Below are 14,008 nucleotides of genomic sequence, written 5' to 3'. Positions count from 1 at the left end.
ATTTTGCAGTTTAAATCAAATTTCCCACTTTTCAAAATATACATGCTTTTGTAAAAATAAGACGTCAAAAATAGAATATCATGTATTTAGTGCTTTCCAAAAAAAGTCGGTATAGTAGGAATCAGCAAAATCCAGGTGAGTTGACCAAATCGCTCCAAATCTAATACATTTTAAAAAGCATATAGTAAGCAAAGACAGTCGAAACGTGGCATTGTTCAATTTTGATTTTAAAAGTATTACTTCATAATGTTTTCGATATGAAAGGATCTGCTCATTTGCATGTTGTTTGTACAGATTAGTGACTTGGTCTTCCAAGCGATGATACAATTGCAATTCGCTCCACACACAAAAGTGGATAAAGATGACTTGTGCCTTTTCAAACTCAAGTTCCCGTTGATCCTAGATATATGGGAAAAGGTGGAAATCGAGTCAGCATCAATACAAAATCTTGAGCTTGAGGATACAAACTGCCTTCACCCTACCTGGTCAATGGTATGAGATAAACGCTCCATTTCCCTTGTTGAGGCCTTTTTATTGGCCAAGTCTGCCAGTTTGGCACGATTTAGCTGAATTCGTTTCGTTGTAGTTTCGACTGATAATCCAGAAAGAACTTTATCAGTTCGAATAAGAAGATCATGAAATGCTACTAAAATTTCAGAGTGTGATCGCAGTCCTTCTATAAGACCCACTAAAGTCATTTGTGCCTGAAAAAATCAATGATCAATCAAATTAGATAAGTATAACTGCGGATTGTCCTGGAGCACAAACATGATAAAGTATAGCAATTAAAAGAATCATAGAAACAACTAAACACTGGCAAAATCGTTATACCTGCTCTTTGTAAATCTGACTTGTGCTTTGGAGAATTCCTGCAACTTGTCTATATGTGCGTCCAGTGCGGATATGGTGTTCACAGTTTGGATCTACCACATACTGATTTTCAGCTAGCCCACTATACATCGCATTGAAAACATCATAAGCAAGCGTGTTCAAGAAAATCAGTAAAAAAATAAAATTATATACGCACCGTAGAAATTCACTATATTTAACGTAGTCAACGCAAGTATCTAAATACAATGCCTATGAGTACAATCACAAAATCAAAAACACTCAGTTGCAACACACCACACAGGTTCATATGCTCACCTTGGGCTCTATGAATAATTCGTTGCATAATTACACACTGATCGTGTATTTGTTGTAATTGAAAGTCTATACTCGATTGGAATGCAGCAAGACGATCGTGAACATCCAACGGCACACTTTGCCTCATGGTGTCAGTCAATTGCAATAAACTACCCTCTTCTTCGATAGATATTTGCTGTGCATTTCGAAAAGATTGAATGTCCTAGCCATTCAAATATGGAAAACAGTGTCAGCAGGTTTTATATTATGCAAGATATGTATTTGAGTTATACAGGACTGGCTATCAAATCAACTGGAAATACTTACTGAATTCCATGTCATGAAAATAAACACCATATCATCTTTTCTGAAAATGGGATGATTCACAACAAAATTAATAAATCGTGCAAGTCTTTGTCGTCTCTGTTCAATAAATTCTTGATGCACTAAATTAAATATTTGATGAATAAAGTAGTCTAGCAATTAAAATCTATCAAAAAAGTAATTACCTCCCACAGCTTTTTTTGGTGGTAGCTAAAAGTAAATCAAATGGGTTGGCAGTGCATTTTGAAAAAATCATTAGTATCAAAATAATGCCAGTAACAGTGATGATATCAACTTACAACTGGAACTAAAAACAAGTGCATGAAAAAGCAATTATTAGTCAGCTTAATGCAAAGTATCTAATCAACTCATTAAGGGTAAATGCCTCGGACTTACGAATTCTGTATGGATATCGCTTAGTGAGAATTTCTGCTAACCACCAAAATTCGGAATATCTACGAAGAACTGTACTAGATCTAATCTACAAAACGTAAATGCAAAGAGTTTAGTAAAAACAGTATAGCAGAATAATACCGAAACAAGACAGTACTTGTCAAACAATTAAGCGCTTTAGTACCTGAGAAGTCACAGTGTAATTGATATGCTTGAATACAAAACCTCCTCGTTCAGGTGCTACTGCAACCTAAAGTCAGTTATTATAAACACAAATCAATGCCATGAAAATCATAAAATTAGCGTTTTTAAAAATGTTGGCAGGTTCAATTGATACAGTACCTCGATAGTATCTTGAGGGAATTCCTCGATAGGAAGTGGGATATGAGGACCCACACGAGGAATTACATCAGACCAGTTTACAGAGGGCTTCAAACAAACAGATTTTCCATTAGACTGAACAGACGAGCGCTGATCAATAATATTTTTTGAAGTTGGAGTAGAATCTTGCCATGCATCTGAGGTGGAAGGAACGGATGAAGAAAGGCCAGTTGCAGGTTTTGAGTTAAATTCAACATCATTTCCATTTGATTGAAGGTTGGATGAGCGACGGCGCAATTCCTCAATTTTATTATAAGGATCTGATGATGAAATAGAATTGAACGTATTAGGGTGATTTTTCCCATTTAAAAAATCAAACGATTGTGCAACACTTCGCCAAGGGTCGGTTTCTTGTTCTAGTTCTGCCGGAGTTGTTCTTGGAGATAGATATGCAGATAAATGCGACTCCATGCTACTGGAACTTTCATGCAAAACTTCGTCATGAATCATTCGATTGACTGGAGAAAAAACGGAATGACCTAGTACAGTAGTGGCTGGCATACGATATGTTGGACGCGAAGAAAAGGCATCCCTGAGCTGTTGCTGTTCAGTCTCGCTGAGGGATGATTGTCGAGGGAGAGGTGCTGAAAATACACTGTCATTGTTGTTTACGGAAGGATTCAATGATCTGTGTATGGCTACATATATAGCATTCAGTTGGGTTCATTAGTGATGTTTAGCATTGATACTCGAAACATTTTAGCAAATTGGTAGATTTCAGCTAAAAGGAATGTTTGATGACGGTAAAGTGATTCCAAATCAATGTTGCTTGAATACATAACACCATCTACGCATTATACAATAATCGTCTTGATTCCATTGTTGAAAGTATTTCTGCAAAAACCTTTATCGAGCAGTTCAAGCATGGAGATATTTACAGACTATAAAGTGAAAATAGACTTGACATACCTGCAGTACTTTCAGTATCCCAGGGGTTCGCAACTAGCGAGCTCTTAGTCTGAGAGGCCTTGGGAATAGAGTAGCCCAAATCGGTAGGAGAGGTCAAGCCCTTTCCAAAACCGTATGCGCTGTCGTTCTCAGCAGAGAATGCCATCTGCAATGATTGAAACCGAGCAATTGTTCGTTTCGACGCCGCGAGTTTATAAGATTACACACGTGATCAAACTACACTACACGTGACTACTGTTTCACCTTCCAAATCCAAGTGTTTTTCATTCGGTAATCTCCATAAAATCACACTCGATTGTACATTGGAAGTCTTGATTAGCTTACGGATCTACACTACCAGCTCATTGATATCTTTCGCCAGTTTCTCAATCTCGTCTTCTTCAGAAAGATTGTCCGATAAAATCGGTTCTCCGAGAAGGTGTCCATCTGGATCATTGTCATTTTCATCCAGGTCTTCCTCTTCCATCTCATCTAGCTCATCCAAAGCATCCCCCTTGTCGTACGTCTCCAACATCCTGCGAATCGAATTTACTGAGTCACAGTCGCTTTCAAAAATATTTCCATTAAGTTGGATAGACTCGATACAAGTCTTGTTGGCCAACATCATAACCAAGAGCATTGCAGCTGGTTCCTTGATCTCGTTAAAACTGAGATTCAAATGTTCCAATTTGGTGCTTTCGGATGTCAATGCTTTGATGATGGCTCCACTACCAGATGTTTTGAGAAGACAATCGCCAATGTCAAGCACTCGGAGATTGGGCCAGTGAGGAATTCCTGCTGCTAATGCAAGCGATCCTTCACGCGTAAACGTATTGTCTTGCAGATCCAAATACTCCAGTTTGTCGCATTGACGCAATGACGTGAGCAGATTGCTGATTCCTTCAGGACGAATACTGTTCTGTGGCATGCGTACAGTATGTAAAGACTTTTTATGTGCTTCGAATGCTTTGGCAAAATGTCCCGCACCGGCACTCTCAAGCCTGTTTCGTCCTACAATCACAACTTTAAGTGACGATATACGTGATTCTGCCTCGTTAAGCTTCTGTGCTTCAATAAGTGCTTCTGAAACAAGACGACCACCTTCGATTCCGAGACCATTGTTGTTGAGACGTAGAGTTTCAATGTTTCGATTATTAGTCAGAAGTCGCATGAGTGGTTTGGCACCAGCAGGGCCAAATGCATTGTCAGATAAATCCAAATCAACAAGATGTTTCTATAAAGTGTAGTAAAGTTAAATGCAGATTTAATATTAAATTTGTTTCGATTAAACATATTTGGTACATTTTAAACAGTAGTTGGAATGCTCGTTGGTTAATGAGATAAATTTGGCATTAGTCTCGGCCTATCCTGTGTAGTACCGGCTCGCTGTATAAACCAACCACATTACAAATACAACGACAAATCTATACTGACCTTGTCTTCAAATGCCTCGACAAAGGCGTCTAGAGCAAGTGGAATTTCGTCCTTCAATCTTCCAGTGAACATATCAGAAAACCCAATAACCTGTAAAGCAATCTATTAGTAACAAGCCTCGATAGATACAAAAACAAATCAAACACACTAGTGCATTTCCAAATACAGATTACATAAAAATCTGCAGTATCCAATCGCATCAACATGACCACCAACCACTTTCAATTACCTCGAGTTGATCCTTTTTCTTGAGAGCAGCAGCAATGGCACGCGCAGCCTCCACTCCAAAAGTGTTGCCTCCTAAACGCACAGTAGTCAGGCCGTCAAGAGCCTCTATTTCAGCCACATACTGAGCAACATCCTCGACAGTATTGAGTTTCAAGCCCTTGCCAACCAATGAACAATACTCGACCTTCATGATATAAAATGGAATCTGATAGTTGTTTTAGTCCACATTAAAGTAATGGATTATCAAACAATACCCTCAGGCATTTGACACTGGATTTTGATTGGACAATTCGGTTTCATTGCTGATTGGCTGTGCTGCCTGTGTTGTTCACCAAAATTAAATTTTCTTTGCTAATTGAAGTTTCTGAACAAATCTGCACATCTTGGTAAGCGTTGTCTAAAAGTCGCAATGTTTCTGTTTAAAACAACTTTTGTTGCGATGATGATAACCAGTTATTATCCATTCTCTGATCGGGCTGCTGTGTTGTGCATATCTAGTAACTGCATTCCCCTGTATCAGGTTTTCTGGTTCAGGTGTGTCTGCCACCTCTGGAATAGTACTAATATGGGATTTGAACTGATCGTTTTGTATTTGCACAATTCGGCCTGCGCTTAAATTAATGGCCCAGACTTACTTGTGCTGCATTCTTATTACAAGAATGTTTTGTGCAGTATCTAAAGTGTGTGGTGGTTTGTTCCTCCACATCACTTTTGAGTTTGATGGCATATATTAGTTAAACTGCAGGTGGATTGTACAAAGAAGAACAGTTGCTCAAATTAATGGCTCAAAGATTAATCCGGTTTCTGAGCAATTCAAACTTTACATCCATATTCACGTAAAATGGAACACTTTATCTTGCTTTGGAATAAGCAATGATTAAATATTTATTGTGATTTCCTACTGACCCATATATTGGGTTTTGCTGTTGTCAATGCAACTCCACATTGTTGTATCTTAACCTTGTACGTTCTAGTTTAAAAGATTGTACATTTTGGCAATGCAGTTGTTGCTTTCATACCAACCACTAGAAGACTAATGAACTAGAGAGTTCAAAGAACACAATGTTTGGTGATTGGCATCAGTTATGGGATTGGCTGTTATTATACATCCGATACTCTTATTTAGTGTTTCATCTTACGTGAACATAGCTGTAAATAGCTGATATGATTGCTCAGCATTTTTCTATTCGGTTCGCTAACTTTTGTTTCTGACTAGATCTGTTGCTGATGATCCTGTACTTTTTAATATTTTGTACAATAAATTATACCTTGATATTTTTTATTTTCTATTGTCACGATTGGCGCTCTAGACGATCTACTAGTGATTTTATATCTCTGTCAAACATGGACCTAGTGGTATCTAACAGTTCTTTATACATGTCTAGATCTTTTGCCTTGGCATCATTGATTGATTGAATTGACACTGGGTATATCAGTGCAGTTGGTCAGATCAAGTTTTATCTGAAAACATCCAAATGAATCAGTTATAGGATGTCTTACTTTTCAAAGCCTCATTCTCGTTCACTAACAGATCAAGCTTGTTTTGCATTCGAATCGCATCCTGTTGCTACAAGAAAACATTGCAAATGATTTGGGTCAATCCCATCATGGATTAAAACCGTAGATTGAAATGTAAAAAAGTTATGACTTACTTTGGGTATTGCATGTTCTTCTGTCGTTGTTCTCTTTTTAGTCTTGCCGTCTTTTAAACAACTACTCGGTGCTTTTCTTTCTATTTCACAATTCACGCTAGGACTTGGAAAAATATTTAGTCGCTGTTCCAACTCACTATTCAATGTTCGTAGTGATTCAATCTCTAGCTTTAACGAGTGAATTATTGATTGCAATCCATTCATCTGAGAAGTTTGCTCTGATGCAGGTATTATATTTTCTGGAGTTGTTTGCGTTGCAAAATGCTTTTTCACGCAGTCGGATGTGTTGCTGGCTTCCTGTAACTGTGTCTGCAACTGCTGAATCTGTCCTTCTTGATCGGCACAAAGCAGACGCAACCTATCAAATATTGCAGCTTGACCGCGCTCCGCGTCAGACTAGTCCGAAATAAGATTAGCATCAACTATGCGCTACACCACCATGTTATCAAGTCAAAACAAAATACACTACCTTTGTTTTGAAAGCGTCTTGTTTTAGAGCTTGAATAAGACGATCATCGTTTTCCCCTTTTCGCAATAACACACCAATCTTGGTTCGAAGATCTTTGACCTCTCTTTCCAAAATTCTTCAAAACGTGTTGCAGTAAAATACTGGTTAGTAAATATCCAATTCTTTAAATCAATAAAATGTAATATAATATGCTGCTGACCTGTTGCGAGCCACCAATGCATCACACTTTGATTTTATACTACTGGTATTGCTGCGTGATTGTTCCAACTCCGCAATGGCTTTATCCAAATCTGATTTGCGTGTGCTTTCAATCTTTTGAATGGATTCACGATTTTTAAGATCGTAATGATCAGCTTCTCCAGTAAAGTTGGCATTGGATATCCTGCTGTTGGATGACATTCTGGCAAGTTTACGCGATAATTCCTTGACTTTATCCTTGAGCAAGGCAATCTGCTCGGCACGACCTTTCCATCCACCTACATCTCCCTTGACAATCTGTGGTACAAGTGATATGTGTATCCAACAATCAGTTGTCAGTATACAAAACAAGGTTAAAATAAAGCGTATATTTTTAGACCTTTAAAGCCATTTACATTTTGAATAGGAGCATCGTCACCAATTTCTAGCAGCAATGCCTTTTGAGCGAGTCTGATGTCTGATTTGAGGCTTTGCCCAGCAATACGCTCCTCCTCCAATTTTCTTGTTATCTTAAAAAGTACAATAGTATAGACTGAGATTACTAACTTTACTGATTTGTCAATCAGTGTTGAATTTTATGCATATTGAAAGCATACCTGCGCAATTTTATCCTTCAAAACTTTGATTTCCGACTGTCGAGGTAGTTTTTTTAAATCATCAGATTCAATTTCCTGCCGAGACACAGCAGCTTCTCTTTGTTGCTGTTTCAAGGTTAGTATTTTCATCATATATTAGATTTGACAATATTTTTAATATCCGACATACCTTGAGTTGAATTTGGAGGGTTGCATTCATCGATCGTTCTCGTTCATATGCGACAGTCAATCGGCGTGCCTAAATCGCTGTTTTAGTACGTATTTCTTATTGTAATCCGACTCGAGCAACATTACCTTTTTAGCCAATTCAATTACTTTGGCATCCTTTGTCATGTTTGGTTTTAAAAGCATATCTGTAACTGTATTATCTGCTCCTCCAACTGGAAACCCAGTCTGACTTCCTATATCCACAATGTTTTGATCATAACGCCAAGACATTAATAATTATAAATCATTTAAAATTGGTTACACATATTTACAGCAGGATGCCTCACCAACCACTTCTTTTCTGAGCGATGCAATTTCTTTGTCTTTAATTCTACTTTCTGCTTTGTATTTTTCGATTGTTTTTTGTAAGCTTATGATTTGTTCCATGTGATCTATACACAAACAGCTATAGGTTTAGATTGATTGTTGATAGTCCAGCATTTACACCAGAACAATTGGGATGCATAGAATTGTTATTACCTAAAGGTTGAACTGCCGTGTTGTTTTGAATATCCAGATTGGAATTCGATTTGGCAAGTGTTTTTTGTGATACGCTTTGATTATCAGTTTCTTTGAGGATACTTTCCGAATCAGCCGCGGGAGCCACATGGGCTTTAGGTTTGATGTGCTGGGCAAGAGGTACGTGTCCAATTGGATAGGCAAGAGATTGCTGAATGGATACTGCTGTATTGGATAGATTCGCTGATTGGCCAAAAGTAGATGTTTCCATTTCATCCTCAAGCTATATAGATCAAGACCAGTTTTCATTAGTCATCAACAAAAAGTGTATTTAAACGCATTTGGTTTCCATGCTATGCATCACTTACATCAAGCCCCATATCAGATACAGAAAAATAATTGTGTTTTTTGAAATGGAAAGACGGAGGAATAGGCTTATTGAGCACTTGAGATGTTTTTTCTGTCGGATGGCTCAGATACTGCACTAAACCAGTGTCCAAATCTGTATCTGATTCAGAAGTTTCAAATGGGTCTTCATCAAACCCTGATGCAAGGACACTTAAACCACCTTGGTTTTGGGATAGCTTGGTTCGTCGAGGTATCACTTCGCTATTCATCTTTACAGATTTGTTGGAGACCAGAGGAAATGTCTGCGCCATAGTCAAGTTTGACAAATAAAAATATTTTCTGATATTTCAGGAAAGCGTATCAAGAGTTGATTCAAGGAGTTTAAACCACCAATAGGCAATATAGACGATTCAAATATCCAGAACACGGTCAATAAAGACTAAAAATTTGGCGCGAATGTGAGGCTTGAACAGGTTCTTGGCAAAGAACTATCATGAATAGTTGGCCTGTATGTTAATACAAACCATCACATCACTCGACTCTCACCACAATCTAACAATGTAAAGTTTGGCATTTGCATTTCATTATGATTTATAAAAGCTATTGTTAAATAATCACTAATTTTAACGCTTCTTTTTGCCCTTTTTCTTTGATGAGGTGGAAGAAACAGTGGAAGATGCAGCAATAGCAGGAGTCTCAGATCCACTTGTGATTGCATTTGAAACACTTTTTGGCTGCGAAGCTTCTTCGACCGTTTTGGACAGTTCAGATCTCGAGTGCGCAGCAATTCCAGCAATTTTTGAATCGGATTGATCTAGTTCTTCTTTGCATGCCGGCAGCATGGATGCAATCTTGATCAAAAGCTGTCTTTTGTTAAAGTAGATTGGACTGATGGGTTTACCAGCTGTTGTATGGATCTGTACTCTGATACGACCGAATGTGAATGGATCTCGTGGGTGACGGCATTTAGGCTCTACTACTGATGTTAGACCAAGTCGCTGTACGGCCTCTGCCATGTATATTGCCGCCGGATTTTTTACAGCTTGAGATTTAGATACACGACGGCCTTCGGCATAGCTTTTGTCTTGATCAATGTAGACTGGATATATACATGTCCATCTGATTCAAGTTGATAGATCAGTAGGAGTGAGTTTGTGCTACTGCGTTGATATCACCAACTCTGATAACAGGTCATAATAGTACTCACCTTTTTGATGCTTCTAGAACTCGAGGATCAGCTCTTTGACCCATGGCTTGAAGTGTAGGCATGCCTGAGTTCAATTAGTTGGCAATACCATTGTAGTGGCTAGTTTTAGCACGAAGCCTCGGCAATATATCAGCAAAAGATGATTTACCTGAAGAAAAGGAAGGATTGCCAATATTGGTCAATAGTTCAGAAGGCAAGTCAAAGTCCATGTTGTCAATATCATCGTCAGCCATTGCTACGGTTTAGCTACCAGATGAAATGTTGAGTGAATTGGAATCGCAGTTTCAAGCATCAACAAGATCGTAGACGTTCATCAATTTAATTAATATTCAAAGAAACTCGAATCTTGACCAACAGCAACAGACAAGCTAGATTTGTTCTATTAAAGCATGTTTGGGCAATCTAGTGCTCCAGCATTTGGTAATACTTGATTGCTTATATGAATCGGTATTGATTTAAACAGACTTGAGCAACTTGATTACTTCCACTTGTTCATCTCGACCATGGCTGCATGAGTTGATGTGGTTGAGCTAGTCAGTCGTGCTATCGTTGATATTCAATGAGTGCATACCATACTCATGTAAATTTGGTTTTAGGAACTGCTCAGACAACAGGATTTGGAACGACTGGACAACAGCAACAATCTGGAGGTTTATTCGGTGCTCAACCAGCACAACCAAAAACAGGATTGTTTGGTGCTGCACCTACTACTACTGCAGGCAATGCGTTTGGTGGATTTGGAACCACTGCACCTGCATTTACAATGGGCTCATCTTTATTCGGAACTGCCGCACCTGCAACATCTGCTCCCGGTACATCCTTATTTGGAGCTCCGGCTACAACAACTATTGGTGCAAGTAATGTACTTGGCAATGCTGCTGGCAGTGGTGGGATGTTTGCCCAGCCACAACCTGCTGCATTCGGAGGTGGATCTGGTCTCTTTGGACAACAGTCGACTACATCTGGATTATTCGGTTTGTATATACATGAGTTAAAGATCAAAGTAGTGCAGTTTTATCCGGATTCAGTACCTTTATTAAAACACTAATCATGCAACCTATCAAATACTTTGGATTGTATAAATCCTTTTAGGTCAACAGCAAAAACAGCTAGTGCAAACTCAACAGCAGCAACAACAACAGCAAATTGTTGAAGCGATCATGAGAATGGAGGCATACTGGAATCCTCAGAGTCCCCTATGCAATTTTAAGGTTGAGATTGAATCTATTTGTGGATTTCAGACTTGGTAAATGGCTGGTATTGATCATGAAATATCTGTCATGTGTTTAGTTTTATTTTTACAATATGGTTCACGCCAGCGAAGCCCATTTATACCAACCTCCTCCTCAAGAAATGGGCACATACCAACAAGCACAAATGAACAATCCTGATCCTTCATGGTGAGTTTTGAATGCCTAATCATTTTGGCTGCATAGTGTAAAGCAATTTTAATGATTTACTGATAAACATGTGTCACTTTTAATAACAGCATGGTTCCTGTACTAGCTGTTGGATTTGGAGATCTTAAAAAAAGAATGGAGGTTCAAGAACAGCAGCAAGCCGTGCATAAAGAAAAGCTAGAGGTAGTTTTTGTTTTGTATGCAATTGATTGCATTTTCCAGGTGTACTGATCCAAGTGTTGCTTTCTGACACCGTGCATTAGATGATTGCGACCAGAGTGGATGCTCTCAAGACAAAACACTTTGTTGATACTTTGGTCAAACTGGATGAATTTAGACGTCGTCAAAGACAGATGGTTCACAAGACTTACATGGTACATTCCTAGAGTTTGGTTTTGGTGTGGTTGGAAGCGAATTTGCTGACATTTACAATATTTTGGTAGCTTTTAAAAACAGTCCAGATTTTACGCAATCGTGGATATTCTATTCGTGTTGATGAGGAAGCTCTACGGTCACGGTTTGAATCAATGGAGCGTGATCTTCAAAAGCCATCCATTTTCCGAGGTAGACTAAATGAGATTTGGGCTCAGCTGCAACAGTTAAAAGACTCGAAGCGTATGAGTGATGATGCTACGTTTTCTATTGTTGACGAGGACTCGCTTGCACCAGTGCTCGAGGTAAATTGATGTGAATTGGTCAATCTATACGCCTCGATATGTTAATTTATTTGACAATTGATCTAGGCTCTTTCGGAGATGCAGAATGGACTAAGTCACTTTACTAAACTTATTCAGAACGATCAGAATAGTTTGGAGGTTATGGCCCAAGCTTACAGCGAGACACCGTATACACGATAGTTTATGAATAAATGTTTACCACATACTGACGCTAGTGTTTTACGTGAATACGCTGATATTGGACATGGAATCGACAACCAAGAAGGGCATTGCTGTCCTCTGTTTTGCTCCTACATTAAACACTGATCCCAGTGCCAACTCATGCAGTCATTCTAGTCATTCCAAATACATTTCACCATTCAGGTGGTGGCAAGGCCATTTCATGTGCATCGATGACAAGACTCATCAAGAGTCTAGCTTCAGACTCTTGGGAACACCTTGCTTGAATCCACCACAACCGCATGACTGTTGGAGAGATGGTCCGCTCCCCGATCTCAACTTCTGGTCTGTCAAAGTTGCCAGTAGTCAAACCAGCACAAGTCATGATATCTCTACTGTCATGTGCACTGGTGGTGATGCAGTGCGATTATCAACCACATTGGATCCAGCAGTGTTTAACGATATATCGGTCACAGACCACAATCATGGACAACCGCAGCTTCAATTCACTACTCAGTTAGTGCAAGTAGACGACGATGCTCTTCAATCCATCAAGAAATACTTTGAACCGCTTGCTAATCAAGACGATGTGGTTCATGGTGCGTTGGTTTGCATTGGACACATGGAGATCACACTGTAGCATTTGCCTATCATTAATGTAGACTATTAAAACATTTATTCGAGTTTGATATGTAAGATCTGGACAGAGTTGGCATTTTCATCGTAATGGAACCAATGTGCAGGTTTTAGTGGGATTGAAGTAACTACTAGTCCGGATGCATTCAAACGATCCTGAAACAATTGCTGAGTAGCTTCATGTCGTTTAGTAGATGAGATCCAACACTCGGCCATGGCAGGCAAATTTGATGCCTTGAGCAGATTAGTAATTGTATTGACCAGTGGATCAATTAGTAATGGAGAGTATACGATATCTGCACCGACAATGACATCAAACCCTGCATGGATCTGATTGATTGCATCCAATGTTTGTGCATCAGTCCATTCCCAATCGAGTTTCATAGTTTGAATACTGGACTCGGATGGCAGTGTGTTGAGAGCAATGTTGACGGACAGACGATCAAGGACAGAATCTGCTACATCAGTCATGCATACAGATTTGGCTCCCATAAGGCTTATGGCAAGTCCAAGTAGTCCAATCCCTGATCCAAGCTCAAGAACTCTGCGTCCAACTACCAGATCCGGTTCATCCAATGCCATATACTCGATCATTCGTAATCCAGCCTGCCAAGTTCGCAGTCCAGTCGTTCCTTGAGAAATATCTGCAATCTCTTCAACCAGTGCAATTTTCTGATAGTGATAGAGGTTGATGGGATTCTCCTTGTCCAGAAAGGGTTGTGGAAGAAAGTAGTATCGATGGCAGATGGTTTCTGGCTCATCGATCGCACCAATAGTGTTTGCCAAGGTCACATAAAGTTGCTCAGATAACTTGATATTGGCTGCTTCAAGTGTCTTGGTCAAGCCTTTTAAAAACCTCGTCATATACTGCTTTGATACTCGGAGCTGTAGTTGAGACGAGTTGGTCTTGCAAGTAATATGATTAGTTGGCATTGACAGTAGATTCAGTTGGAGCAGAAGCTGATCTTGTACATTTGGATCTTGCAGCGCATGCATGGAATCCCCCCATTGAAACGATCGCATGGGCACATTCTGCCAAAACTGTCGTTCGATAGTGAGCAGAGAAGGATTAATGGCATTCATGTTTGTCTGGTCAAGATGTCAGACTTGCATTAGGAATGTTTGAGGGAAACCTGATTTTGTTCAACTTCAATTCAGGTTGACCAATTTGTGCATAGAATGACAATACGCAGAGCTGTTCGTCGTCTTGACTTGTACGCATGCAAT

General features: G+C 39.2%; 7 protein-coding genes across 7 annotated transcripts; 2 read left to right on the top strand and 5 right to left on the bottom strand.

Moving 5' to 3' along the window:
* Window positions 1–121: 121 nt before the first annotated feature.
* Window positions 122–3,277, bottom strand: BATDEDRAFT_89471 (uncharacterized protein; the record flags this gene model as incomplete). The annotated part of the gene is made up of 13 exons (XM_006679628.1): window positions 122–160; window positions 241–399; window positions 483–704; window positions 832–952; window positions 1,028–1,067; window positions 1,147–1,348; window positions 1,453–1,571; window positions 1,635–1,659; window positions 1,749–1,756; window positions 1,846–1,930; window positions 2,027–2,092; window positions 2,185–2,861; window positions 3,133–3,277. The coding sequence occupies 13 exons, from the start codon at window positions 3,275–3,277 to the stop codon at window positions 122–124; spliced, it is 1,908 nt and encodes a 635-aa protein (XP_006679691.1).
* A 95-nt stretch (window positions 3,278–3,372) lies between these two features.
* BATDEDRAFT_19906 (GTPase-activating protein RNA1) lies at window positions 3,373–4,963 on the bottom strand (the record flags this gene model as incomplete). Its single annotated transcript, XM_006679341.1, has 3 exons — window positions 3,373–4,345; window positions 4,546–4,635; window positions 4,775–4,963. 3 exons carry the CDS (start codon window positions 4,961–4,963, stop codon window positions 3,461–3,463), a joined length of 1,164 nt encoding a protein of 387 aa, XP_006679404.1. The 3' UTR covers window positions 3,373–3,460.
* Window positions 4,964–6,065: 1,102 nt separating this feature from the next.
* On the bottom strand, window positions 6,066–9,013 carry BATDEDRAFT_25646 (uncharacterized protein; the record flags this gene model as incomplete). Its single annotated transcript, XM_006679432.1, has 12 exons — window positions 6,066–6,196; window positions 6,274–6,340; window positions 6,426–6,821; window positions 6,895–7,009; window positions 7,094–7,389; window positions 7,488–7,601; window positions 7,689–7,793; window positions 7,858–7,926; window positions 7,983–8,089; window positions 8,183–8,287; window positions 8,376–8,637; window positions 8,723–9,013. The coding sequence occupies 12 exons, from the start codon at window positions 9,011–9,013 to the stop codon at window positions 6,066–6,068; spliced, it is 2,058 nt and encodes a 685-aa protein (XP_006679495.1).
* A 312-nt stretch (window positions 9,014–9,325) lies between these two features.
* BATDEDRAFT_25645 (uncharacterized protein) lies at window positions 9,326–10,142 on the bottom strand (the record flags this gene model as incomplete). Its single annotated transcript, XM_006679431.1, has 3 exons — window positions 9,326–9,821; window positions 9,910–9,973; window positions 10,058–10,142. The coding sequence occupies 3 exons, from the start codon at window positions 10,140–10,142 to the stop codon at window positions 9,326–9,328; spliced, it is 645 nt and encodes a 214-aa protein (XP_006679494.1).
* A 150-nt stretch (window positions 10,143–10,292) lies between these two features.
* Window positions 10,293–12,173, top strand: BATDEDRAFT_89228 (uncharacterized protein). Its single transcript, XM_006679696.1, has 8 exons — window positions 10,293–10,329; window positions 10,506–10,883; window positions 11,002–11,120; window positions 11,200–11,309; window positions 11,399–11,492; window positions 11,573–11,683; window positions 11,753–11,986; window positions 12,053–12,173. Exons 1-8 carry the CDS (start codon window positions 10,299–10,301, stop codon window positions 12,164–12,166), a joined length of 1,191 nt encoding a protein of 396 aa, XP_006679759.1. The 5' UTR covers window positions 10,293–10,298; the 3' UTR covers window positions 12,167–12,173.
* A 57-nt stretch (window positions 12,174–12,230) lies between these two features.
* Window positions 12,231–12,785, top strand: BATDEDRAFT_89248 (uncharacterized protein; the record flags this gene model as incomplete). Its single annotated transcript, XM_006679695.1, has 1 exon — window positions 12,231–12,785. The coding sequence occupies one exon, from the start codon at window positions 12,231–12,233 to the stop codon at window positions 12,783–12,785; it is 555 nt and encodes a 184-aa protein (XP_006679758.1).
* Window positions 12,786–12,803: 18 nt separating this feature from the next.
* Window positions 12,804–13,908, bottom strand: BATDEDRAFT_37088 (uncharacterized protein). The gene has a single exon (XM_006679551.1). It carries the CDS (start codon window positions 13,862–13,864, stop codon window positions 12,821–12,823), a length of 1,044 nt encoding a protein of 347 aa, XP_006679614.1. The 5' UTR covers window positions 13,865–13,908; the 3' UTR covers window positions 12,804–12,820.
* Between the last annotated feature and the right edge of the window lie 100 nt (window positions 13,909–14,008).

The sequence above is a fragment of the Batrachochytrium dendrobatidis genome, assembly GCF_000203795.2.
Source record: "Batrachochytrium dendrobatidis JAM81 unplaced genomic scaffold BATDEscaffold_7, whole genome shotgun sequence".
Classification (NCBI taxonomy): domain Eukaryota; kingdom Fungi; phylum Chytridiomycota; class Chytridiomycetes; order Rhizophydiales; genus Batrachochytrium; species Batrachochytrium dendrobatidis.
Note: the sequence above shows the minus strand (reverse complement) of the source record. Positions and strands in the feature narration are given on the sequence as shown.

Coding starts and splice junctions, on each gene's coding strand:
- BATDEDRAFT_89228 (XM_006679696.1), top strand. CDS start 10,299: ATGTTTGGGCAATCTAGTGCTCCAGCATTTG. Junction 11,121..11,199: donor GTCCCCTATGCAATTTTAAG/GTTGAGATTGAA, acceptor TCATGTGTTTAG/TTTTATTTTTACAATATGGT. Junction 11,684..11,752: donor TGGTTCACAAGACTTACATG/GTACATTCCTAG, acceptor ATATTTTGGTAG/CTTTTAAAAACAGTCCAGAT.
- BATDEDRAFT_37088 (XM_006679551.1), bottom strand. CDS start 13,864: ATGAATGCCATTAATCCTTCTCTGCTCACTATCGAACGACAGTTTTGG.